The 27,732-nt window shown below is 38.8% G+C and overlaps 1 protein-coding gene across 7 annotated transcripts; it reads right to left on the bottom strand.

Moving 5' to 3' along the window:
- Nucleotides 1–324: 324 nt before the first annotated feature.
- RNF41 (ring finger protein 41) lies at nt 325–27,732 on the bottom strand. Of its 7 annotated transcripts, none has more exons than XM_026717446.2 (7): nt 27,643–27,732; nt 20,821–20,962; nt 14,499–14,611; nt 5,612–5,883; nt 5,138–5,273; nt 3,717–3,820; nt 325–2,069 (listed from the first exon to the last, which is right to left on the bottom strand). In XM_026717446.2, exons 3-7 carry the CDS (start codon nt 14,586–14,588, stop codon nt 1,718–1,720), a joined length of 954 nt encoding a protein of 317 aa, XP_026573231.1. In that variant the 5' UTR covers nt 14,589–14,611; nt 20,821–20,962; nt 27,643–27,732; the 3' UTR covers nt 325–1,717. The 7 variants fall into 7 exon arrangements, with proteins under 7 accessions (XP_026573231.1, XP_026573233.1, XP_087781356.1 ...); XM_026717448.2 differs by having other exon boundaries at nt 5,612–5,823; XM_087925230.1 differs by lacking the exon at nt 27,643–27,732 and adding an exon at nt 22,327–23,586.

Raw genomic sequence — 27,732 nt, 5'->3', positions numbered from 1 at the left:
TACTATTGCACATAATGAGAAAATTTCCCATGCTGCTTCTGGTGAGAGCACAAGGTCTTCTCAAGCCATTGTTCCCACTGAGGATTTCTGGAGCAATTTTCTTTATCCCAGACATCTGAAGAAGCAACTGTTTGTCTGACATGATCCAAATTCTGCACCATTGCAAACCTCTGATACCAGAGCGTTAAGAAAATCTGTATTAAACACTAGGAGAAGAAAGTCAAGCCTGGTTTAAATATTCCTAGTCACATAAGAATATTTAGCCTATGTAATATATGAAAGCCACTCAGAATGGACTGTATAGCAAAACACTTCAATCACAGCAACTTTAACTGCTCCTTTATCAATGCATTTATTCCTTGTCCTCAAGAACTCCAGCAGAAATGTTTTAAGCAATTAACAAATATTTAAAGCATTGGAAGTTGATATATATATAAAAACAGAAACCAAAGATGGCAAATAAATTAAATTTGTCAGGTAAACTAAATTTGAAGCCATTCCTAGCTACTGTATTTAAAAAAAAAAAAAGAAAAACATACAAGCACAAAAATAATACAAAAGACTAAACACAATCAAAATGTGAAAAAAGAAAATAAATACAGATGATTTTTCAAAATAGGCAACGTAATGAGATTACATAAATCTGAGTCCATTCTTCTTTTTGTGTTTTCTTCAAAAGGTTATGAAAGTTGATACAACTTTAAATGGCACATGCAATTTAGAAGGACCATTTCTGATCGGGTGGAGTGATGTGTACGATTGAAGGCTTGCTTCTTATCAGAAAGGAGAAGTCCACCAAGCATCCAAGATGCTTCAGCAACCTTTCAAGAGCATGGAGAAAACTGAGCTCTAGACGTTAGAAGAATCACATTTTATCCTGCAGTGGTGGTAACAATGCTGCAAAGCTAAAGAATGTGACTTCCTTTGAAAACCAAGCCACAATAGGAAAGGACCGCTTCTTAATGTAAACACATCCAAAATGAGTTGCAGATTGTTCTCCAAACGATGCAGCTTTTTGGCTCCACAAAACAGTTTACATTGAAGGATCTATTGATGCATACATTTGGCATTACTTACAACTCCGACTTGGCATCTGTATTCTCATGTTTTACTTTTCCCTTCGCTGAAAATCCCTCTCCACATAAAAGCTTAAAACTTATCTTAAAAGTACTGTGTAAATCCCATTACTTCACAGAGATGCCTTAGAGGAGAGAAGCCAAACGGACCTGGAAGCGATGGGCTAAAATTCTTCAGGATAACTTTCAGCTTCTCAAAATCTTAAGCCATGGTTTGTTTACAGATCCAAAACAGGAACCAGGCTACATAGGCCAATGCAGTCATATCAGGAGTTCAAAGACTTTATATGACTGAAGACCACAGCTCTTTCTGGAACAGGGAGGAACTTGTGCTCCTTTGTAGACATTTGGAAATCTTTGTCAACATCAGACCAGGGTTAATGACCATAAGGAGAAGGGAGTGCAGCATGGCATTTTGCATAAATTCCTGGGCTCATGCCCAGTATAATTAAGGAGTAGCATTTTATTCAACAAAGAGAGGAATGATGCCCTGATATAGCACAACAAAACAGAATCAGTGGGCTTAAGAGTTGGAACTTCTCTCTCTCTTATATATATATATATATTTTATATATATATGTAAGTATGTATGTATGTATGTATGTATACAAGCACGCTGTTTTATCATCTCTGTCGAGTCTTTAAATTTCCTCCACTCCATGTGCAAATATCATCACCAGGCCTGGTTCTAGCACCATCTCCTCTCCCATGTGCTGATTCTCACAGGCCATCACAACCACAGCTTGTTTGCCTGGGATGCGTTTGGCCACATAGTTTTCATAATAGCGTCGGTTCATCTGGCGAGTTTCTAGGGTGGCCAAGCCCTGGGGCCAGTTCCGTTCATGGGCATTTTCAATCAATTCATTGATGATGGATGTGGGGCATCCACTTTCCACCAAGGAACGCTTGATTACAGCTTGGAGCACAGCATCTGGTGTAGAGATCATACCACCCCACCGGGTTACCCGGGCTGGCTGCAAGGAATTCACCCACCTAGGAGTCAAGCGAAAAGAGTCACACAATGAGAAAAGAAAAACAGATGAAACCAACAGCATTACAATGAAAGCCTGGACAGCAACATTTCTTCTTCTTTTTTGCGGGGGGAGGGGGTATTTCTGATCAAGTAGATGATAGTTGCCTCCCAAACAATCATGATGAATAATGTTCAGGTCTATTTGGACTACACCCTGTCATTAAGCACAAAGTATTATATTTCTATCGTAAAATTAACTTCATCTAGGGAAACAGAAAGCCACCGGGCAAATATTTCAAACTTTTCACTTAAAAAAAAAAGTGTCTTTCAAACTTTATACAGTGATCTTGGAGATGTTTTGAAGGCTTATTTTCTTTATGGCAGCCATGAAGAACCTGGGTTCATCCAAGCACTCGATCCCTTAATAAATCTAGCCTGCATAGCCACCGATGAAGAAATTGTCCTACTGGACTTCCTGTTGACCCTCATAAGCTGTGATCTCTCTAGAACAGGGGCGTCATACTCGTATCGTCATGGCAGTGTCACGTGACGTATCGGGACTTTTTTTTCCCCTTCGCTAAACCGGGCAGGGACAGGGACAGCACATGATGCATCTGGCCTACGGGCCGCAAGTTTGACACCCCTGGTCTAGAACAATCTCTCATTCCTGTGGCTCTACATTGTGTAGGATGATGCACCAGGACTTATCCTGAAATCACTGCTTCTGAGGTTTACTCTTAAGGCGATGACATTATGAATCCTTCTAGCATTGCTCCCAATTCTATTTGTCCTAATTTGTTTGGGAATATATTTTTATCTACATAATCACTCGCATACCACCCATTTCCCAGGGTGGTTTACACAATCAGGCTCTTTTGAAATGAGAACTATGAAGTCTCAAAGCCTTAATAATTCTAACAATGGGACACCAAAGTAGTATCAGTTGGTAATCCAGACATGTTCTTTGGCACTAGATAACATCTTCAGTGGAATTCAGTGTCTGTGTTCTGCTCATAAGGGCTTCATGTGGTCAGTAGGTCTTGTGATGGTGATGTCATATCAGGTGTGGGTTATGTCAAGTGAGGGTTGTGATGGGTCTTGTGATGGGAATCATGTGAGGGTCATTTGGAGGTGAAGAGCTGGTTGAGGGGGTTGCATGGGTTGGTTGATGGTTGGTGCCGTCTCTGGTTAGCTGTGTGGTTGATTTGAATTCTGAGGGGTTCATAGATTGGTTGTAGGTTGATGTGTCTGTTGATGGAATTGCTTGTGGAGTGCCAGGCTTCAATAAACTCGTGAGCATAGCGGGTGGTAGCATGACCGATGATGCTTGTATCACTCCAATTGAATTGGTACTGTTCAGTGTCAGCGTGGGTAGAGATTAGGGATTGGGAATCGTGGCTTTTGGGAAGTATTATGGGCTCCTGAGTGCTTTCTGAGCTTGTTTGCTTGCAGATGTTTCATCTTCATTCAGCATAATGTCAAGTATTACCTTGAGTGCTAGGTTTGAACAACCATACTTGATAGCATAACATATAAATGTACCCCATATTTTTTCCTACAGAAGTTTGCTCTAATTCTCAATTATTTCCCACCACTATTCACTATTGCCTTTTCCAACCCACACCACAACTCTTCCAGTCCAGCACTAGTGAGATATTAGTACTTACTCAAGGATTTCATTATATTCAATAGTCTCCTCCAAATTCTGCAGGTTGGGATTGACACTACGTATCGCTCGCATGTATGCTTTTAACAACTGTATGTCCCGTTTCTGCAAAAATGGATATTACATTAACTTAACTAATAGGACCCAGAGGCTACCCTGCATCAATAAAAAATGTCCATGATACATTGCACACAGCTTAATTTACTATAGTAATCACTAACATTTATTAATGTTCAACACTTTACAAATTAACAGTGTGCAGCAATGCAGATTCAAAGCAGAAATGGAGATTTGAACTGCACTGGGTGTCCTGTGACTTATCAGCAACTCCTTGAACAAAGCTGCCTCTTTTCCCAGGCTTGGATTTTGGGTCCAGGAGAAGGCATATTTGATTCAAAAAGATGCAGGCAGGATCCATGTGACTTCCTCCCCACATATTAAATCACGTTTAGAGTCTAAAATGTTGCACGATGCTAATATACATGTCCAGGGAATACAGGTAGTCCTTCACTTGCAACTTGTTCACTTAGTGATTGTTTCAAGTTACAACAACACAAAAAGGTGATTTACAACTAGTCCTCGGACTTACAACCATTGCAAAAATCCCCATGGTCACGTGATCAAAATTTGGTAGCTGCCATGCATTTATGACAGTTGCAATGCCTTGGAGTTACACAATTTCCATTTGCGATCTTCCCAGCCACCTTTCAGCAAGCAAAGTCAATGGGGTAACATTGATTCACTTAACGACTGCAGGGATTTCCTTAACTGCGGCGAAAAAAGATCGTAAAACTGGGTGCAACTCATTTAACAACTGCCTTGCTTAACCATGGAAATTCTAAACAATGGATCAATCGTTGGTCATTAAGTCAAGGATTATCTGCATACGTAACTCTCAACTTACAACCATTTGTTTGGTGTCCATTCAAGGTTACAACAGCACTGAAGAAAGTGACTTATAACTGGTTTTCACACTTATGACCGTTGCAGCATCCCTGTGGTTAAGTGATCAAAATTCAGATGCTTGGCAACTGGCCTGCATTTATGATGCCTGCAGCGTCCTGGGGTCACATGATAGTCTTTTGCGACCTTCTGACAATGGGGAAGTCAGATTCATCTAACAATCATTCTACAAACTTAACAACTGCAGTGACTGACTTAATAACTGCAGCAAGAACAGTCATAAAATGGGGCAAAAGTTACTTAACAACTGTCTTGCTTAGCAATGGAAATTTGGGGCCCAACTGTGGTCATAAGTCGAGGACTCCCTGTGTTCACAATTAGGCACATTTTCACTTCAGTAAAAGATGTACAAAGAAACTTTCTAAAAATACAGCCCCGTTCTCATTCCTCTTGTTTAGAAAAGGTCAGTGGATCCTTTAAACCACTTGGCCATTTGACAACGGAAAGAAAATGCAATACCTGCTCTGCTAATTGATGCTTATGTTCTGCAGACGTCTTTTCCAATTCAGCTATTCTTGTCTGTTGCTGCTGCACTACCGACCGTAAATGTTTTATACAGTTATGATTCGGCAATTCGTCTTTGGGCATTTCCAAGCTGCACAGAGAAGTAACTACAATTGAGTGCCTAGAAAAAAACTGTTTAGGTGGATAAGCAACCAAGAACAGAGGTAAAAGACTCTTGCTACTCTAAGAAAACTGAGCTTGAAAATAACAACTCCCAGGCTACCAGCTGCCAACACTGTGCAATTTGGTTTACCAGATGCATCACAAAAGCCATTTCACATTGACAAAACAGACGGCACAGTTATTGCTGCCCTCACTAATGTTCTAGATCATGCTGTCATGTGTGATCTTTGTCATCAGACAAGCAGGGAATGATGACACTGCTGGGTCGTGCTCAGACATACATACACAAATTTGGCAAGTACTCACCCGCATCCCTGTTCACAGGTCACAGGCCGCTTTGGATTGTGTTCGCAGTCATTGAGGTGAGACATCAGGTTGTCAAGCCGCACTATAGAAGTGCAGCCAAAAACAGCGTTGTCACACGTGATTTGCAGCTTAGATAGCATATTACGCATGATCCGGGGTACAGGGCGCAGGTGAGCCACAGTCACAACGCTTCGGTCGACAGGACACGTCTGCTGTTGAGAGAACCACTGGGTGATACAGGCATTGCAAAAAGCGTGCTCACAATGAGGCGCCTGTGTAGAGAACAGAACCATGCCAAGTTAGATTACATCAGGTTTGCTGTTCAAGTTGATGTGGACTCCTAGCTTTCCATGCAGCTTCTTTCACTGAATGCTTTTCACTAATAGAATGGGAAATACTGCAGGACAGAACATCCATCGATCAATTAATGTAACCAAGCTATCAAGGGCATATAAGAACATCAGTTCATTCTGGTTGTCGTAGTGAGAACCTATCAGGGAAAAGATGTAAAAATCACCCAGCATAATTATTCATTGTCAGGTGTTAATTTCTGTCCTTCACATCAACCCTATTACAGATTACCAATTTTGCCAATTCTGGATTAGTATAAATAAGTGTGAGAAAAGATATATAGTTACTTCCTTGTATCTTATTCCAATATACCCTCGAAGTAGAAAAAAATGATTTGATATGAACACCCCAAATGTACGTCCCAAAACAGAAAGCACAAAGTCAAGCCTCTAAATATGGCAGAGTTGTCATTCCAGCTTTTCCAAGTATAATTTATTTACATGTTAATATACGTTATAAACTTAGTTCTTTGTCTCTACTTCCAAGTATTGTTGTTTGGAGGAAATGAAGATGATTAATTTCTAAAAGAGCTAAATCAGGCTAAGGTCCGGGACCAGGTGGCCTACCAAGCAGATTCTATAAAATTTTTGAAGATCAATTACTTCTTCCAATGAAGCACTATTCTATTTTACAGGGGAATCTTATACCAGACGATTGGAAGGATGCATACATTTCTTTAATACCCAAAGATGGACTGGGTTTAATTTCTGTGAAGAATTATAGGCCAATCTCTTTCCTTAATAACGATTACAAATTCTTTACATCTATTTTAGATGAAGTTTTACAGGATTATATACATGAAGACCAGTGTGGCTTCTTACCTAAAAGACAACTGAAAGATAATGTAAGAGTAATTTTGAATATAATTGAATATTTACAGCAATGTAGCGACAAACAGGTTGCATTAATCTTTCTGGATGCAGAAACAGCTTTTGACAATTTGAACTGGGCCTTTATGTTTAAAGTACTGGAAAAGATGGGTTTTGGATTGGGCTTTATACAGGTTCTGAAGTCCATCTATGCGCTCCAGAAAGCTCAAATCATGATGAATGAAGACTTTACAAAATCGGTTCAAATCCAAAAGGGAACAAGGCAGTGGTGTCCTTTATTCCACTTTATTATTTATTTTAGCGTTGGAACTGTTAAATAGAGATGCTAGACAAGATAACAGAGCAAAAGGACTACAAATTAAAGCATAATTCGCATGTTTTTCCTGAAAATAAGACTCAACCAGAAAATAAGCCCTAGCATTTTTCAGGATGTTTGTAATATAAACCCTATCCCCCACCGCTCCAATTAAGATTGTCAGCCCTCCGGGGGTGGGGGAGAGAGTATGACCAGCACAGGAGGCAGTGAACGTGCGGAGGCTGATGGTGTCCAGCAGCAGCCGCAGTCTACAGTCCCCTTGGCTGGCACTCTGGGGTTGCGTAGCCTGCGCAGCACCGGTGCGTCTGAGCACTGTGACCACCGGTCCGGCCTGCCAAGCAACAGGTGGAGGCAAAGGCACAGAGGGAGGCACATGATCTGACCTGCTGGATACACCACACAGCCGGGTGCCCACTCTGTCCCACTGTCTGTCTTTGCTTGCCTGCAGCCGCGATGGGGCAGGTGGCTGCGTGGCATGTCTAGCAAGCTGGATTGCCTGCCTCCGCTTGGAGGGCAAGTCCCGCGGTAGCAGTACTCTAACTCACCTGCGCTGCTCAGGCTCCGTAGCTTCACAGTGTGCCGGCCAAGGGGTCGGCAGGCTGCAGCTGCTGCTGAACACCATCAGCCCACACACGCCCACCGCCTCTTATGCATCATGTGATGATCTGCTTTATGACCATCACAACTTATCACAGTAAGTGGCAGGCTCTATTACAGATGTAATTCAAGAACCTCTCATATTACTTTCAGTTCTACAATAAGGTTCCTACATGTTTTTCTTGGGTTGTCTTAGATTTTCCCTACATATGTTGCACTAAACACACCTTTGCCTGCCAAGCTTATACCTTATGCTCCCATGTGTGCCTAAAAGGAAGCTGCAGAAAATCAACCAGCTGAAGATCAGAAGATTACAAATTTAATAAAGTATCTCTGAAATAACAGAGTCCAAATGTCTGTTTCCCTTTAAAGGCAGAATGTAGCCACATAGCAAGACACTCATAAAACGTTAAGAATTACATTGGGGTCAGGACACAGTCTTATCATAACTAAACCACAACTACTGCAGAGCAATATTAACTCATACAAAGCAATATTCTCATGATTTTAGTCTCCGTGATTTGCAAAGCAGCATCCTGTGTTTCTGTGAATGGGAGAAAATTTTACCAAAGTCTTCTGTGCCATTCATACCATGAAGAACAAATGTTAAAAATATCCTAAGCAAAGCCAGGTTAAATACTAGAATATTTTTTCAGAATATATATATTATTAACTGAAATTCTGCATCCTCCCCACTAACATGCTTATACCTGCTAAATGGAGTACCAGGATGCTGTCATCTACTAATTATTATCAAATTACATTCTTATACCTGCACTATGTAGGTCTTAATTATGGCTTCACAGTTTGTTTTATAGCACTGTTGTAAAAACTATTCCTAAACAGCAGCAAAAAAAAGTAAATAATGATACAGACTCTATATAAGATAGTAAAAAGAGTCAGATCAAGTTTCCAGTATAAAAGAACATTCTTTTATATAGTTTTTATCTTTTTAAGATTGTAAGTTGCCCAGGGTTACCTTATGGTAAGATGGGTGGCTAATAAATTTTACAAATAAATAAATATTTACATGTAAGACCTCTTTGCATGGAGAATTTGTTAATAATTCAGCTTTTCTTATGAACCCTCATAAGGATAAACTTTCCTTTTACAAGCACTCCTTATAATAGCTAGCGATTGGACCTCAGCCATTTAATTTTTTTAATTTACCATACAAAATATTTTTTTTACTTCAGCAAAGCAAAATTAATGTTATTAAAAAACTATTTACCTTTATGACTTCATTATTCGACAACCAATTATTTATCTTGCCTTATTAAGGGAAAAGATGGTTTATATGGCATTAAGCTGATGATAGCCAGAAGCAAAGATGAATATATACTTACAACTCCCAGACAGTAATTCCACATTGCTCATAAATTATGCTGGTATATTCAATTCTATGCTTACGGCAATGGAAACTTTTGCTGTGTCATACTTGATCTTAGCCAAAAGGCCAAGAAGCCAAAGCTGTCTCACACTACTCACTATATTATTTCCATTAACCTTACAGTACAAGACTTTCTAACGTGTACTGAATGAACAGATTTTGAAATATAGGTTAGATTGCATAATACTGCAATAACCAAAGAATGTATCTAAGAAAAAAATATTTAACTCATTCATGCAAAATGATCCTGGAGATACAGTTGAATTCTTAGCTGCCTCAAATAGAATGAAGTACCTCACCCTTCAATGCAAATCACTTTGATTTCTACTTTACTTTTTATAAAAATAAGAATAAAAATTCTAAAACTTCAGTAGGCAGGTTGTCCCTTAATGACAATCTGAAAATAGGCCTGATACAGTTCAAGCCTGATATGTCTGGTTTTTATAATAATGTACATTGAAATACTGAAAAATTACTTTTTAAAACTGATACTAGCTTAAAACCACAAATCTTCAGAATAATTATCAGAGAATGTAATAGTTTTATTTCTATAATATTTATTAAGCTCCTACACTGAATTTCATCCTGTATTTTGAACTATGTGTTAAAAGCTACTTTAATCAGTTACACGGGTGTAACATGTAGAAATCAGCTTGATTGTGGGATAAAATCTCCATGAAAAATACTCAAACACAATCTAGATCAGGATTGTCCAACCCGCGGCCCACGGGCCACATGCGGCCCAGGTCGCCTCGTAATGCGGCCCAGTGCCCACCCCAACCATCGTGCCACAGCCAGCGAGAAGGAGGAGGAGAGGCAGGCGCGAGGCGGGGCGAGGCGAGCGCCAGGCCAAGCAGCAAGAGAAAAGGCAGGCGCCGTCAGAGTGCCAGCTCCTGCTGTTACCGCCGCCGCTTCTGCCCCTGCCACCGCTGCTGCTTCTGTCCCCGCTGCCGCCGCTTCTGCCCCGCCGCCACCCCCGCCGCTTCTGCCCTGCCACTGCTGCTGCTTCTGCCCCCACCGCTGCTGCTGCCCCTGCCGCTTCTGCCCCCGCCGCCACCCCCGCCGCTTCTGCCCCCGCCGCCGTCGCTTCTGCCCCGCCGCCACCCCCACCGCTTCTGCCCTGCCACTGCTTCTGCCCCCACCGCTGCTGCTGACCCGCTGCCGCCGCTTCTTCTCCTGCCGCCACCCCGCCGCTTCTTCTCCCGCCGCCACCCCCGCCGCTTCTGCCCCACCGCCACCGCTTCTTCTCCCGCCACCGCTGCTGCTGCTGCCCCGCGGCGGGGAAGAAGCGGCGGCGACGGGGGAAGAAGCGGCGGCGGGTGGTGTCGGGGCAGAAACGGCGGCGGCAAAGCAGCAGCGGTGGCAGGGGAAGAAGCGGCGGCAGCGGCAGAAGCGGCAGGGGTGGTGGCGGTGTAGAAACGGCGGCGGCAGAAGCAGCAGTGGTGGCGGGGGCAGAAGCGGTGGCGGCGGCGGGGGCAGAAGCAGCAGCGGCGGCAGGGGTGGCAGAAGCGGGGCGGGCGGCGGGGAAGAAGCAGCATCAGTGGCGGGTGAAGAAGCAGTGGCGGGGCAGAAGCAGCAGCGGCGGCGGGGCAGAAGCGGTGGCGGCGGCAGGGGCAGAAGCCTTCCCCGCCGCTGCTTCTGGCCCCGCCTCTGCTGCTGCTGCTTCTGCCTTCCAGTCCTGCCTCATCCAGCTGGGCTATTTGCAGGAGGAGAGGTAGGCGTGAGGCAGGTGAGCTCTCCCCCCGTGCGCGCGCAAAATTTGGCCGGAAAATAAACTGTGATAAAAAACTGTGATAAAAATAAATAATTTTTAATAAATAATTAATAATAAATAATAAAAACATCTCACTAACTTTATTTCCAAATAAATTTAATATGTTAACTATGTTTTCTATGGTTTTTTGGGATGATCGGGTATCGTTACTGTTATTTTATTTTATGTGCGGCCCAAACCAAATTTTCATCTTCTAATGTGGCCCAGGGAAGGTGAAAGGTTGGACACCCCTGATCTAGATCTTTATGCACTGAGCATTCTTGATACTATACAGAATATTTACAACAGTAATATCCTCAGAGGCAGGTCTGAAAGACATTAACATAATATATGAGTTTAACATATCCATCCATGGAAGAGATTGTCTGCCTGTTGGCTTTCTTCCTGAGCACTAGTTTGGCTCTTACCTCTTTGTAGCCAACTTCTAGTGGAAATAGAACTGCCCATGTCTGCAGATGCCACCAGAGCATTCAAGCACATTCAGTGCAAAAACACAAATAGATCTGTTCTGCAGGGATGGGTACTTGGTGCAGCCTTGTTTTAGCTTGCCTTCTACTGGAGAGACCCACAAAATAAGTAATTTTATATAGATATGCAATGTAGATAATTGCTATATATAGCCTCATTCTAGAACCAGGATAGGTAACCCCATTGGCTCATTGGTTATATGTAGCCTCCAGATCATTGTTATGGTGCTACAGTCTTCTGCTCCCACTTTCAATATTTGGCTGCAACCTTTACAAAATTTAGCAATGTAATTGTCCAGGTGTTAAAAAAAATACCTCAAGCAAAATAAGCTTAATGCTTTTATTTTATGGCACAACACAAACAAGAAGCCAATGTTTTCAGCACTGCCTCTTCCAAGAGCCATGTAAGATCTTACTTCTTGGCCAATTTTTTCTCATGCAGAAGTTATGGATATAAGGAGAACAAGCGGGATAAAGAATAGTCCCTGTCAGTTCCCTGATGGAGAGAGAAATATCAATAATGCAAGTACAGGTTTACATCAGTTTACAACAGTTCGTTTAATGACCGTTCAAAGTTACAATGGACTGAAAAAAGTAACTTATGACTGTTTTTCACACTTATGACCGTTGCAGCATCCCCATGGTCATGTGTTCAAAATTCAGATGCTTGGCAATTGACTCACGTTTACGACGGTTATAATGTCCTGGGATCCCCTTTTGCGATCTTCTGACAAGTAAAGTCAATGGGGAAGCCAGATTCACTTAACAACCATGTTACCTAACTATGGCCATAAAATGGGCCAAAATTCACTTAACAGCTGTCTTGCTTAGCAACAAAAATATTGGGCTCCATTATGGCTGTAAGTCCAGGAGTACCTGTATAGTATCTATAAGATCACTGTATTTTGGCTGAATGAATGTTAAGGTTGAATATTATTGCGGCCACACAATGGTCATATTGACACGGTGCAGTAACCCACAAAGCTTAGTTAGCACAAGTATGCCCACAAACATTTTTTTTTAGGGCACCCCAGCTATCAAACCAGATGTCTGTGGTTTCCTTGCTGTTGAATTATTGTGCTAACAAGACAGATGCAGCTATGGCTAGAAGTACTCTAAGTACTGTACATCCTGTTTTTAAAGAACTTGCTTAATTATAAACAAACAATATATGGGTGTTTCTATAACTATATATGTGGCAAGGTGGGGGAGGAGTCGGCAAGTTTATTCACATTCACTAAGCCTTACAAATTACTCTATATGTGGTCAGAGTTCTGCCAACGAATGCCATTTTTAAATCTGCAAAGCAAGCAAGCTATCCAAAACCATGTAGCTAAATCCATCGTTTCAAGGAAACCTTGCCCTCCCTGTCCCCTCCCCTCAAAAAAATAAAGGAAGAGATCAATCCCTCACTATTGATTAAAAAAAACAGTATTAAGCTATATTGTAAAAAAAAAAAAGGTAAAGGTTTCCCCTGTCCAATCATGTCTGACTCTAGGGAACGATGCTCATTTCTGTTTCTTGGACATGGGGAGCCAGTGTTGTCCGAAGATATTTTCTGTGGTCATGGAGCCTGAAGTGGGGAAGTGGTACCTATTAATCTACTTGCATTTGCACACTTTCAAATTGCTAGATGGGCAGGACCCGGAGCAAGGAACAGGAGTTCACCTCATTGCACGGCGCTCAGATCTCAAACCTGGGCTGTCACTTTTTCAGCTGACAAACTCAGCACCTTTAACTGCAGTACTTAAGGTTAATTCATTTATGACGGTTGTATGTTGCAAAATACCTACGTATTTTTCCATCTATTCTAGAAATAACGTTCCTTCTGAAGAGATGCGCAGAGTGGGAAAACTAATCAAATCACAAAGAAAATGGCTTGCCCTTTAATCCTTTTAGATCAATTACTATATACCAATTCAGCCTTGCAAAATCACATGACTTTAGATTCCATGGGACTGGAGTGGTTTAGAAATTGCTTTGAATAATTATTTTATTTCTGAACTTCTAAATATAATACAATGCACTTGACATGAAGGAAAGTTGCCTCTTGCAGAGACAAAGAACAAATGGATACATAGAAAGACAGTTTTATTCAAATTTGCCCAAAAGGAAAGTGATACGGAATTTAAGACACACGCCTTAAGCACAACTCATACACCCCCATTGTTTGCATCCTTTCCTCTCTTCTCGGTGAACTAAATGAAACTTTCTCATTGTAAAGGCAAATTAATTAGAGGAAAACAGTTAAGGCAACCTGTCTGGAAGAGCAAATACTGTACTGCTTTTCTGCATGAATAGTCGTACCTCAATTTAGAATATATATATTTTTATAAAGGCAGCGATAAACAGAAACACACCTATAAGATTAACTGTTACTTTGCAGTATCATTATAAATTCCTAACATCTTCCTCACCCAGAAAGTTTTGTTAGCTTTTTTTGTGTGTGTATGCTTTTGAATCACTATTGGATGAGCTCTCATATTTCTTCGCTATAGGTATGAAAACATTGTATGAATCAACTAAAGCTTATTCAGAGGATTACATAATTATGACTTTTTTGTATAATATCCACAACTTTTAATTTGTTATATACTTAAATGTTACATATACACGCAAAACTTTTCAAGAATAGACAAATATTCTCTCTCTCTCTCATATTAACTAACTTAGTTTTATATTTTGCTTTGGAAAATTAGTGCTGTTAATTTAAATAAACTTCACAATGATTAGCATATTGTGCTGAAATTTTCAAATAATAATTTTTCCCCCTAAAGAAAAAAAAAAATTAAAACTGGACATTTTTAGCTGAAGCAGTTGAACTGAAATAGAAGATAATAGTATAAGAGTGCTTAAATTAACTTTTAACTACAATATATTTATTACATTTATATTCTACCTTTAATCCAGAAGCCCAATCCTATCCCCCACAAAACCAACAGTTTTGGGGAATAGATTAGGGCAAAACTAGATCAAGGTTCCACACCATGTTTCCATGGCTAAGAGTACACTACAACTTAGGCCTTCCCATGACTGTTGCAACACCTTAATCTCTACACCGTGCTATGTTCCTCTATATGAGTAAGAAGGACTTAATACATAATTGCTTTATAAAACCTGTATGCAAAATACATATTAGTTAAGTTGTTCTTTACCACCTACCTGCACTGGCTCCTCCAAAACCCCACTGCAGATGGGGCAAATAAGATCTTCATCAACATCCCCTTGAAAACGTGCTACATCATACCCCATTTCTCATCACCGATGCCAAAACGCTGGGGTGGGGGAAAAAAGCAGGAGGAAGAAAAATTATGTATTTGAATTTTCATGACAAGAAGCTCTACGCATGCATTTCAAAAATGTTATTTGGGTGGAATCAGTTAGAAATCCTTCATCTAACTAGGCTGCCTGCCTACTAACCTGATATGGCTGCCTGCTAAGTCACAGATTCACAGAGAAAACTACAAGCCTCTAAGGAACAGGATGTCACACGACAGAGAAAAAAACAACCTGACTCAGTCCCATTTTCTCTAGGATTAATTTTCCACAGTTTTACTAGGCTATTACTACCAGATTAGATACTTCACTCCATACTATGTTATTATTCACTTCTTTGTATGCAGTTTGATATGCAATAGACCTCAACTTACAACCATTCATTTAATGACCATTTGAAGTTATAATAGTGCTGAAAAAACTGACTGACAGCCATTTTTCACACTTATGACCGTTGTAACATTCCCCAGGGTCACATGATCAAAATTCAGATGCTTGGCAAATGCCATGTATTTATGACGGCCTGAGGTCATGCGATCACCTTTTGAGACCTTTTGGCAAGCAAAGACAATAGGGAAGCCAGATTCACCTAACAACAGTGTTACCAACTTCACAACCGCAGTAATTCACTTAACTGGGGCAAGAAAAATAATAAAATGGGGCAAAGTTGACTTAACAGCTGTCTTGCTTAGTAATGGAAATTTTAGACTCAATTGTGATTGTAAGCTGATGACTACCTATATTCCACACTCTTCTTTTCCATTTTTGCGGGAACCAGAATATATAGGCATCTGACTGTATATACTGAAGGGGAAGGCATTCTGGAAATCTGAAACTAAATGTTTAATGGTGGATCAAGGTATTTCTAGCTATCGCCTTGCTGAAAAAAAGAAATAAATCAAGTTACTCCTAATGTCAGAGAGCAAAATATATATCTTTGCTCAGGAGAGACTACTTCTCAAGCGTATACAAAGCATAAATCTTTCCCCAGAATGTCACAGTAGTCAGAAGTGTTTGCAAGAGTACATTAGAAGTAAACTTTCCTTATTCTCTTAGGACTAACTTGGCACAATTATCTGCAGACATTTTTTACTAGAAGTTGGAACATTTTTGAAAAGCTTGGGATGATTCATTTAAACCTTTTCTTTCTAACATCTCAACAGGATATATCATTTTCTGTTCTGTCACCTCTTCCCTTCATCTTTGCTGTCCTCCCCTTTCTCTATCCTTCCTTTCCCAGTCTTCTTTCCCAGACTTCTTTTTTTTTCTATGTCTGCTAGAAGACTGTGCATTTATTTGCATGTGCATGATTAGTGTGTGTAACAAAATGGTTAATTTCTGCAGATACAGGATCAATTCAGTTTATAAAAGGGGTATTTTAATCTTCTCTTTAACAATGCTTGCAATCCTGCAGAAATGAGAGCCAAAAGGTCACAGGGAAGTAAAACTCAATAGCAGAACAATATATATTGATTTATAGGTAACTAATTTTAATCTGCTATTATTCTGGCCCTGTCTTTCGGGGAAATGTGTGTGTATGTGTCAATGCACTTGTTTGCAGGGAAGAGAAATTTTCAGGTTTCCTCACAGGTGACACAGGCACACATTGTCAAGGCTGGGAAGATAGACATTGCCTAGTATTATGCTTTTAATTTAATCTTCTTTTTTGTTTGTATGAAGGTTATCTTAAATCCTGCTTACCTTCCTCTTGGATAAAAAAACGTTACTCATCAATATTTAGGACACTTTTCATTAATTATTTTACACAGCAAAAAAGTTAATGCTGAAAAAAAAATCAGCCTGGCTGGTCACTTTGAATGGACAATAGAGAAAAAGTTATGTACAACCAGCAGCACCACTAAGCTCTACTATAGAATATACAAATCATAGTCAGTCTATTCTGTCCAGAACGATCCTGTTTGAACAGAGGACAGCAGCCATTCAAATTACTCAATACTCACAAGTTTTGCAAAGAAGATCAAGATGAATCATACTTGAAAGGAAAAGGACACCTATGGATTTTTTTTTTTTACTGAACTGCACACAAGCCTATATCAAGACCAAATCTCAATTTAAAAATGTTCCAATATTAACCACTGGAACTTTATAAAGGCACAATCAGGCCTTGCCAGGCTGTGCTTGTTCCCTGCCACCCATCAGCAGGCTCCCCTACATCTGGCAGCAGCTACCTCTGCCTGGCCATGCTTGTGCTGTAGCAGCCACTTATCAACCTACTGACCTTTTCAGGATTTGCAACTTACTGCCAGCATCCACTGACTTTGCTTATTGGAAGCCAGAAGGAAATTATAACAGATCCTTCTTAATGATGGTAACCAGGGTCTGCTGGAATTGCTGTCATTAAATGATGCCTTCATAATATTGCGCTTTACAATTGCATTGCTTAACAATGGAAATTCCAGTCCAAAATTACCATTGTTAAGAAAGGAATACCTGTCACCTTGCAGAAAATGAAACTGCCCTAATGGTTCAAAGAGAGGGCTTTCTTTCATACTAGTACAAATTCTTTTTAAAAAAAATTTTTTTATTATAATTTTATTAGAATTTTTAAATGGATAAAATTTAAGCATGAAACAATACAGAAATCAAATTAAAAAGGAAATAAGAGAGGAAAAATGCAGGAAAAGGAAAATATATTTAAAGAAGTAACTTCCAGCAGTTACAAACAAGCTTGGTATCAAATCTATCTTGAAATCACATTACTTAGTTCACTTCTTACCATATTTCAACCCTTTTTAATTGACAAATCAAGAAATCATCAATTTATTCCTGTCCATTTTCAACAAAAAGTCCACAAAGTGTTCCAGTGTTTTTTATAAAAGTACTTATCCCTAAATCAAGCAAGGCAATTTTGTATTATTTTCTTTTGCACAATACTTTTCTTTTTTTTTTTTAATTTTTGTAGTCTCAATTACAATTATGTTACATAATAGCTCTTATTTTCTTTTTTTTCATATAAATTTTATTGAATTTACAATTAAAAAAATAACATAACAACATTACATAAGAAACAGAGAGAGAAAAAGAAGAAAGAAAGAAGAGAAAGAGAGAGGGAAAAAAAAAAAAACGCTCGGTCTTGCGACGGAAAAGAAGAAAAAGAAGTATAAAAGAGAGGAAAAAAAAACAAAGAGACGGAAGAAAAAAGAAAATACGTTAAAACCAGACAGATATTCTTTTTGACAGTCTACAAGATCCAATTCTCCTACCTTACTTTAAATATACACATCTTATCGCTATTTATGGTTATTTATGCTTATTTATGCTCATTGAACAGTTTATCTCTGATATAACCAATTATACCACGTATTCCAATTATTATCAAATGCTGAAGACTCTTTATTTTAAGAGCTATGGTTAAATTGTCCATTTCTGCGCAGTCACATATTTTCTGAATGACCAATTGATCTGTAGGTAAACGGGATGATTTCCAGCACTGGGCAAATGCTAATCTGGCCGCAGTTAGAATATGAATTCAATAGTTATTTAAACTTTAGCTTAGTGTTGTCTTGTATTCATCCTGACAAGGTGCATAAGTACATTACTTAATACATTAACTTTTCATTTCTTGTGTTAATTCTACACAGCTTGTCCAATTTAACATCCATTGATGCCTACTTCCTCCCATTCTAAAAATATTTTTAGAATTTTAACAATCATCTCCTTACTATCTTCACGAAATTGTCCTATAGCTGTTTGCAGTCTCAAGCAGCCTTCATTCTTTTAAACTCAGTAGTACTCACATTTTCTAAATCTTTTTCCCTTTCTGGCTTATTGTTTCTGTTTCACTCATTTTTACTGCAGATTTTTCAATTTTTTTATTTTTATCTTTTCTTCTGTATTTAGTACACCCAAGGACCAAAATTATTCAAAATTTAGTAATAAGCATAAACTCAACATATTCTGTAGGCAAAACAGAAAATTTTTTGACAAAACTCTTATAAGGTGATTTGGTAAGAGTTCTGGAAACTTTTCAGTGTAATTACCCAGATACTGGTTTAGTGGAAACAAATATGGTTTGAGGTTCAAATAAGTTAAAAAATATGAAAGACCTTTAACCATAAAAGCCATATTGTTTTAAAATTAAACTTAGGGGAAACACTAAACCAACCCCCTTTACTGCAGAAGCCTAACACGTTAAAGCAATGTTTGCAAATTTTTAGTTCAATGTGTAGGGAAATCAAAATTACTCAGCAGACCCCTCCATACTTAAATAATTAGATAACTTAATTTTATTATAGTACTCTAGGAAAACAAAATATACAATATGCCACAAGTATTGCAAATGTAAAGTAATTTAAATAACCACAAATAGAATCAGCAACAAAACATGTGACATGTCAATTTAGAGACTGTCCAATTGAGTTGGATGGCCAATACACTTAAATAAACAAATAAAATTGAGAATTAAGCTGGTGGATTTCAAAATACTTTATATTTCAAGATATTGATGGATTTTATGTTGAAATGCATTCCTAAGAGATATTTTAGGAAGATAAATCTGCAAAACAATTCTAGACCTCAATATCCAAGCTGACTTTCCCGTTGCAATTTATAACCAGTTGCAATTCTTTTCATATGCCAAACTAAAAATTACATACTATAGAATTACTTTCACATAAAATCATTTTTTTGGCCTCAAAATGAAAAAAAAAAGTTCTCTCCTTTCCCCAAATATTAAGCTATTTGGGCTAATTTATGAGTAAGACAAATACTCTACCTACTATAAATTGTGTTAGATCTCTTTTCAGATATCTAATTATATCATGTGGCTGTAATTGGCTGCTAACAGAAAGTACCACAGCTGTATAAAGCTTTTTAACCTGGTCAGCAACAAGATGGAAATGAATTAAAACTGCATGCTACTCCTCTTACTACAATGCAGAGATCTAGCCACCTTTTAATTATCTTCTATTTGAAATATTCTGTACTTTACAGAACATTAATTTCAAATGCTTAGCCTACCTACTGTGTAGATACATAATGTAATATTATAACTGCATGTATGTTATTACTACAAGTAGCTATTTGCAAGCTACAAATATGATTAATCACATAAAAATTACAACATATATAAATAAAACATTACTTTGAAAATAACATCCATATTTTAATCTATATCAATATTTATATTCAACCTGCTGTAATACACCAAAACTGCCCTTCAGAATTACTACAAAATGAGGATGGTATTCCGTTGGACAATCCAACAACCTCTAATTCACTCTAACACCTGGCAATTAAAAATTTAGCAATTGTAATTAATCACAGTTAGCATTTATATTTCTCAATGTGGGGTTCTTAGATCTAAGAGCTGAACAGCAGAAAAATATAGTTTATCAACACATTGAAATAAATCACATTTACACATCATTCAGAAGAAATAATAAAAAGCTAAGAAGGAAACAAAAAAAACCCCCAGAAGATATGCTCTACAGCCCAGATGTCAAACTCACTGGGTCACGTTACTATCACATGACATTTTGTAACATTTCCCCCCTTTGAGGAGCTGGGGTGGGCGTGGCCTGCACATGATGCATCCGGCCCATAGGCTGCCAATTTGACACCCCTGCTCTACAGCAACCAACACCCAGATAAGCAGGGATTAACACCAGACAATCAAGCAGAAAACAATACCTTAATCAAAGAACAGCCATGGAGAAAACCACACCCTCATCAGCTGCTGTTTATAAAGAGAGCAAACCCCACACTCATCAGTACTGATGATGTTACCTAATTGGGTAATGAGACATCTGCAAGCAATCAATCAAGCTCAGACCACACCAAGAACTCCCCAGTTCAACCTTAAGTTCAACCTTAAGCTACATTCACCCTCTTCTATTGCAAGTTCAGTTCCCAGCAACTTCATAGAAAAATCTATGTAACTTTCTTGCCAGCAAAAAGACAATAGCTTGTCATTTGCTTTCTTCTGGAATTTTTAAAATTCGATATTAGGCTACAGAGATAATATTCTTTGGCAATTTATGTAACTAGAATCAAGTTTGAATAACATCTGAGCCCAGGTAAGAATAGCTAAGCACAGACATCTGCTGAGACTTACCAGCAGCACCCACTTTTCCAGATTAGATCACATAATGAGTCTGTTCAGTTAAACACCGGACTTCACCAGAAAATGAGATATACCTATAAAAGTAAACAGTGTATTGACTTCTAGAAGAAACAATTGTTTTACCTTCTGCAGCAGAATTTCTTCCTGAATAGCAACAAGACAATGCTGATGTTGCGTTCCTCTTCTGAATTGAACTCTCACCATGGCCCATTTTTCTCTCTCTTCTTATTCAGATTAAGTCATTGTTTATCTTAACTGCCAGAATCTGTGGTTCATAAGAGGATAAATAATTTAACAGAAAAAATTTTTAAAAAATTATACCAGTTATGGCATGTCGTGTTAATGCCCTATTTTTAGTAACAGCAGAGTAGTACAGTACACAAAATTATGTACATTTTCTTCATCATTTGCTCTATACACGGAATGCAAGAATTAATATTCAGCTCATTTCCACACCCTTAGGCAAAGCAACATATTTTTCAAATAAGTCAGACATAATATTTGCAACATATTATGTCTGACTTATTTGAAACATTTCACAACAACGTATATTTTCAGCCTTCTCTGACCCTTAATTCTCCCAATTCTAAGTAGTTTACAGTGAGAAGATGCTTCATGTTTAGCTTTGCTCAGGATGTACCCTAAAAATAATACTTGGTGCTTTTTTAGTGACAATAGCAAATAGCAACAAGATTAAAGATCAAAAAAAGCATTCACTGTTCACATGAATTTTCATTTCATAATGTTCTGCTTCAAATACTAATGATGCCTCATTTCATATCAACAGATATTTTACCCATTTGATTTAAATAGTCATCTACCATTTTTACCAAAAAATTGAAATCACACATATTTTATTTTTATTAAATAAAATATTTTTAGGTGAAACCCGCAATCCCATTCTTGGGTCTAGCTACACAGAAGGTTCAGATCAGAAAACCAAGTACAGACACTGGCATTTTATATTTTTTCCCTAGAAATCTATTATCCCACTGTGCTGGGAACAGCTAAGACCGGATGCATCATACAACATACGAAGGAACCTATAGATTCTATTATGAGCAAATGTATAAATACAAATGTACACAATACTGTATAAAGAAACAGAAAAGAAACAAGAAAGGGCTTTAAGAGATGAGAGTTAAACAACTGTTCTTCACCTGTTTCATGTAAGACAAGCTGAGATTTGCATCACAACAGTCACAGGCAGGAATTAGATCAGTCAGCCTATCATTTTTGAAGATATTACCAAAAATAGTTTAATTTTTAGAAGAACATATTCAGCATGTATATCAGGCTACTTCTTACTTCCAAACAGATTTTAAACAAAGTTGCATCACAATCCCTGTTTATTATATGTGATCATAATAGCTGATATGCAGAATAATAATGATAATAATATGCAATCGGAACCTTATTATATGAAATATGATCTTGTTTCTTTGGTTTGAAAAATAGCCTGGGCCTAAAAAAACATTCCCTTGGTTGTAAACTGCACAACTGAACAAAAGTAGCAACAACCTGCTTTACTCTCAGAAACAAGATTTGTTCTCTGCTAAATATGCTCCTAAACTGAAGTATGAATATGCCTTGAAATTTTAGAGGAAATGCTCTATTTCTGCTACTTACCCACCTTAAGCAAGGACGTTGTTGTTATAAGATTCTTCCTCAGATGTTGCTCAGATGCTCTTAAATACTTTTTTGCCACTACACTGTTTCAGTTCACCATACATGTCCAAGCATTATTCCTTCAGCTGCTCCTCAATTTTACAAACCACCCCCACAGCACTCTGTTATTCAACAGAAATTTAACCTCCAGAACCTTAGAATGGAAGGGAAACAGAAACACCTGCCAAGAATAGTCAATCCCCACAACATAATTTACTTGGATTCTTCAAACTGGCTATTGAATTAATCCTCACTAAAGATAGGCTTCAATTTCTCTCTTGATTTTCAACCTTCAATCAAACTTGCTCTTCTTTACTTGATTATCATTCCCTCAATATCATCAAAGCTCATTTCAAAACCATCTTAACAACTGGGCATCCCCACCGTAATATTTTTCTCTCTCATAAATTTGTTACTATACCTTCCCCAAGATTACACCATCCGAAGATCAAATCATTATAATATGTTTTTTTATAATTAGTGTGTTCATTCAAATCCAGGTCTTCAATTGACATATTTATAAAAAAAGCTAAAAGTTTTTTTGTTGGTGGTTCATCTTGGCTCTAATTTCCTAGGTCATCTGGATCTCGAAGGCAATATTAATTGAAGGATGATCCTCTCTGTCAGCCTTTGGACATAGATGGGAGCTTGTTTCCCTTTCTCCCAAATCTATTTCATTTTTCCAACCTAATCAGTTTCTCTCCTAAAAACCTGCAACCATGAAACATCAGCAAGAAACCACCATGATGATTAACAACACAAATATGATTATTAAGCTGGAACTGGCTTTACTGTGTTGGATTGTTTGCAAACACATTTCAATTACCAATCTATCTCCTCCCCAAAACACTGCTAATCTCTCTCATTAGTAATGATTTCGGTCTATGTAGGTTGCTTTGTCCTTTTTTAAATACTCTAATCTCTTTGGAGGTCATTCTGTTAAAACATAAAAAGCAGCATTTAAACTGAAAACTATACAATTATACAGTCATATTACACACATTATAATTACATCACATTATTCCTTTTCTGGGTAAGCAATGCTATACAAAGCATAAAGAAATAATAAGAAAACCTAACTCAAAGAAATTAAGGCACGACATAACGAAAAGAGAAGAAAAGATTAAAACTAATTACAGCAGCATCATTCACTATATCTCTTGATCTTTCTTTCCTCAAATCACTCTTTTCTACAATATTCATACGCTATGTCATATTTCTTTTTTTTTTAAAGTATTCTCTTTTTTGAGCATCTTATAGTCTGTGCAAAATCTGATCCACATACTTCTTGCTTACCAGTCACACTGCACTTTCCAAATTTTGTTCATTATCAAATTCAAACACCTTCCCAGGGTTACTTGGTAAAGTAATTCTCTTGTAGTTTTTGTAGTTCCTCTTCTTATCCTATCCCTTCCAATAGTCTTTGACTTATGACCAGTTGCTTAACAACTGTTTGAAGTTATGACTCTCCCCAAAAAGGTATTTATGACCCCAAATTCAAAATTCTAATGGCTCCTGCATTTTGAGCTCTTAGCAACAAGCTAACATTTATAGCAGTTTGCAATGTGACTTAGGTTTACAATGGTTTTGCTGGAAACCAGCATTTGCTTTCAATTTCTGGCAAAAAAAAACAACCCAACAAAACCTCCCACTGTGGACGAGTTCACTTAATGAACACCACACACACAAAAAAATCACAGAATCAGGTGGGTCAGCACTTAATGAATGACACAAGTTACAACTGTAATTCCAGGCTCAATTTCTGTCATAAGTCAAGAACTACCTGTATCTTGAGAAACAACAGCAGCAAGCATTCAACAATCAAAAGTATATTTCTCACACACATAAAAGTTGTACAACCATTCCATAAGCAAATCATATCCACACTTTTCCTAGTTTGTACAATCTAATCCAGCAGCACTACCATTTTTAAATATTCTGATAGCACTTACTACTCCTCTTTCATCCATTTTTGGACACTTAATATTTAAACTTCATTTTATTTTTATTCTTAATACTTTCAATATCATTTCCATACAAATATCTAAAATACTCCTTCCAGCATTTCCAATGTCACTTTTTAAAATTCCGATCCAATCTGCTGGAAACTCATTTATTTTTTCCAAAGCACTGTTTGATATTTAATTTCTATCAAAATTTCCATTTTGCATTTCCTCTGCCTCTTTGAATTGTAACTATGACTTTTTCTTTGTATTTACGTTCTTTGTAAATATCTCTTTTAGTATATAGTTACATTGCACCTTTCCTTCATCCTTATTTTTTGCAGCAATCATCCTCTTAGATGTATCACATTCAACCCTCCCAAGCATCTTTTTTCATACTTCCTAGTGCAGGGGTGCCAAACTCATGGGCCAGATGCGTCACGTGCTGGCCACGCCCACCCCCATTTTAGCAAAGGGGAGGAAAGTCACGATATGTCACGTGACGACGCAAGTTTGACACCCCTGTCCTAATGTAACACTATATACTCCTGTAACACATGTAACTATTTCCCTTCTGTTCCAAACATTTTACCCATTCTCTTTTCTATGCTCAGTTTCCATTTATTCTGTTGGAAGATGAATTCTCTAATACTTTTTCATATAGGACTCATACTTTCATTCCTGTTTTTTATATGTCCATTTTTCCTGAGATCCAGTCTTTTTAATTTTTATATATATATATATTTTAATACAAATAATACAAATATAATACATATAAATTTAAAAAAGGAAAAAAAATACAAATATTACAGACTGAGATCCAGTCTTGACTCCAATACTGGATGTCCTACATTCAAGACTTCTAATCACTGCAGCCTTCATTAATCTTCTCAATCTTTCATCAAAAACAATAAAAATCAATCATGCTTTTTTATTTCTATTCAAAACAGATTTTCTAAACTTTCTAAACAACCATCATTCTCATCCATAGGTCTCTAAATGCCCCACCAACCTTTTCTGTGTTCTTTCATTTCATTTCCATCCGTTTTATTTGCTTAATACAGAGTAGATTAGGATGTCAGTCTTAGTCATTCTTCTGCCATGCACAACAATTCTTAGGACAGTATTGGCACATTTTGGCCAAGCAACCTAAATGTAACCAAAGCCTATTTCGCTTCAAGTATGCTAACTTTATTCTATGCAAGCTGAAATCTCTAATCTAAAGACTACCTTTCAAGCCAACATGCTCTTAACTACAATTTATTAACCAAAATGCAGTATATTTATTCCCTTTGGAAAAGAGCTCAAAATGGTTAGCTCTGATCTTCTACTCTGATAGAGGTCCGGTTCACCTTTTTTTAATCTTCACTTAAGTACCCTTTGTAAAATTTTGCAAGTAAATTTTGCAAGAATCTGACCAGGTAAAATATGCTCCTGCTGTTTTTTCACATTAGCTCCTGAGCCCCACACTTTCTTCACCAGCCCAACCACACTTCTTGGAAATAACCCACGGGCTACTCCCAAATCTCATTCAATTGTACCATTAAGCTGAAGAACAAAACCGTTTAGTTTATTAAGGCTCAAATGCAGGCAGTAGTTTTGGCTAGGAGAGCCTTTGCTCAACTTCGTGTTTACACCAGTTGCACCTGGAATTGAGGCCCTCCTGCACATAGTCACTCCTGCCTTGATAGCCTCTGTTAAATTGCTGCAATGTGCTCTACATGAGGCTATCCTTGAAGATTATTCAGAAGCTGCAGCTGGTGTAGAATGCAGCTGTACACAGAGTTCTGGGCCCTCCTAGAGTGGCACATATAAGACTGCTGTTACATTAATTGCATTTGTACCAGTTTGCTTCTGGGTCCAATTCTAGGTATTACATTTATGGCCTTACAATGGCATGCATCCAGGATACCTGTGGAATTATCTCAAGGCAACGGACCTAGCTTGTCCCACTAGCTCCAGTGGAAGGGCCTGCTGTAGACACCATCTGCTAAGGAATTCCGATGGATGGGGTCAAGAAAAGCCTTTTCCACAGTGAACCAGAGGTGTAAATTCCTCCCACCCTTCTGGATGAAGGTGATGGATCCCTGCGCTCTCTGTCTCATTGGATCTAGTTTCTTATATAGATTTTTTTAAACATTGTAATTGTTTCTATATTTATCTTTCTACTGTTTGTTAAGTTGCCCAGAGTTGACTTACCAGTGAGTTGGCATATCAAGTTAATAAATGACCAGTTAGACCAGTGGTAGTCAACCTGGTCCCTACCGCCCACTAGAGGGCGTTCCAGCTTTCATGGTGGGCAGTAGGGGTTTTGTCCCCTACTTTATAAATCACCATTACTGTGGAACCAGTGGGCAGTTAGAGCAAATTTTACTACTAACAGAGATACAAAAGGGAGCGGTAGGTATAAAAAGGTTGACTACCCCTGAGTTAAGAATGTAACAGGAGGCAGGGGGACATTTATCCTGGTAGGTCAGGACTTTCTGGTTATAGTTAAAAAGATAACCACGTATTATTAAAAAAACGAAATGAGGGGGGGACGACAAAACGGAGCTGGAGTTGTAAGTTCTGGAGGGTTTGATTTTATTTACTTTTTTATTTGAAACGTGCCTTCTCTTTTCTGCAGCAAAACGGAGCTTAAGTGTTTTGGGTTTAGATTAAGAGATGAAAAGAACGGCTTTTTTTTTTTTGCTTCCGAAAAGCAATCCCACGCATAGCTCTCAATGTGGCTTGAGCGTTCGCGGATGGTCTCCAAATGGCACAGTTCTACCACATGGAGACATCCTTACTTTTGCTCCGAAAACGGGAGAGAGGCTGTCTTTTGCCTAGTCTAGCCCCGTAACAACAACCCTCCGAGGTAGGCCGGGCTACAAAAAAAAAAAAAAGACGGGGAAAAAAAAGCAAATTCTATTGGGGAATTCTGCGGCTGGTTGGGAATTCCCACCACCACCACCGCTACTCTGGCTTGTCAGGGAGCCCTGCCCTCCTTCCTCTCGCCGAGGAACCTTCTGCCGCCCGTTCTCAGAACAAAACGCCTCCCCGCCACCGCCGTCCTTCCACCAAAACGGAGCTAGGGACCTGCACGGTCCGCCGCACGGCGCCCATCCGCTGCCCTTTCCCAGCACAAGCGTCTCGGCACCGACTTGCCCCCTGCCCGTCTGCCAGGCGTGTCCGCCTCTTGAGCTCCTCCGCTCAGTCAACCCCCTTCCCCGGAGCGCTCCCACCCGCAAAGCAAACCCCCAGCGCTCCCGCTCCCCACTCCCTTGGCAGCCGAGCCCAAGCCTGCAGCGCCTTTTCTTTTCTCCCCGTTCGCTTCCAAGCCACAGTCACGGACCTCTTTCGGCTCCCCTCTAGGCACCGGCCGCCGCGCCGCCGTTCTCCCCTCCATCATTCCCCCTCCTCCCAGACCGCCACCGGAAACACG

Source organism: Pseudonaja textilis, chromosome 2, assembly GCF_049901715.1.
Source record: "Pseudonaja textilis isolate UNSWEBS1 chromosome 2, rPseTex1.2, whole genome shotgun sequence".
Taxonomy (NCBI): domain Eukaryota; kingdom Metazoa; phylum Chordata; class Lepidosauria; order Squamata; family Elapidae; genus Pseudonaja; species Pseudonaja textilis.
This window is presented reverse-complemented; position numbering and strand designations above follow the sequence as displayed.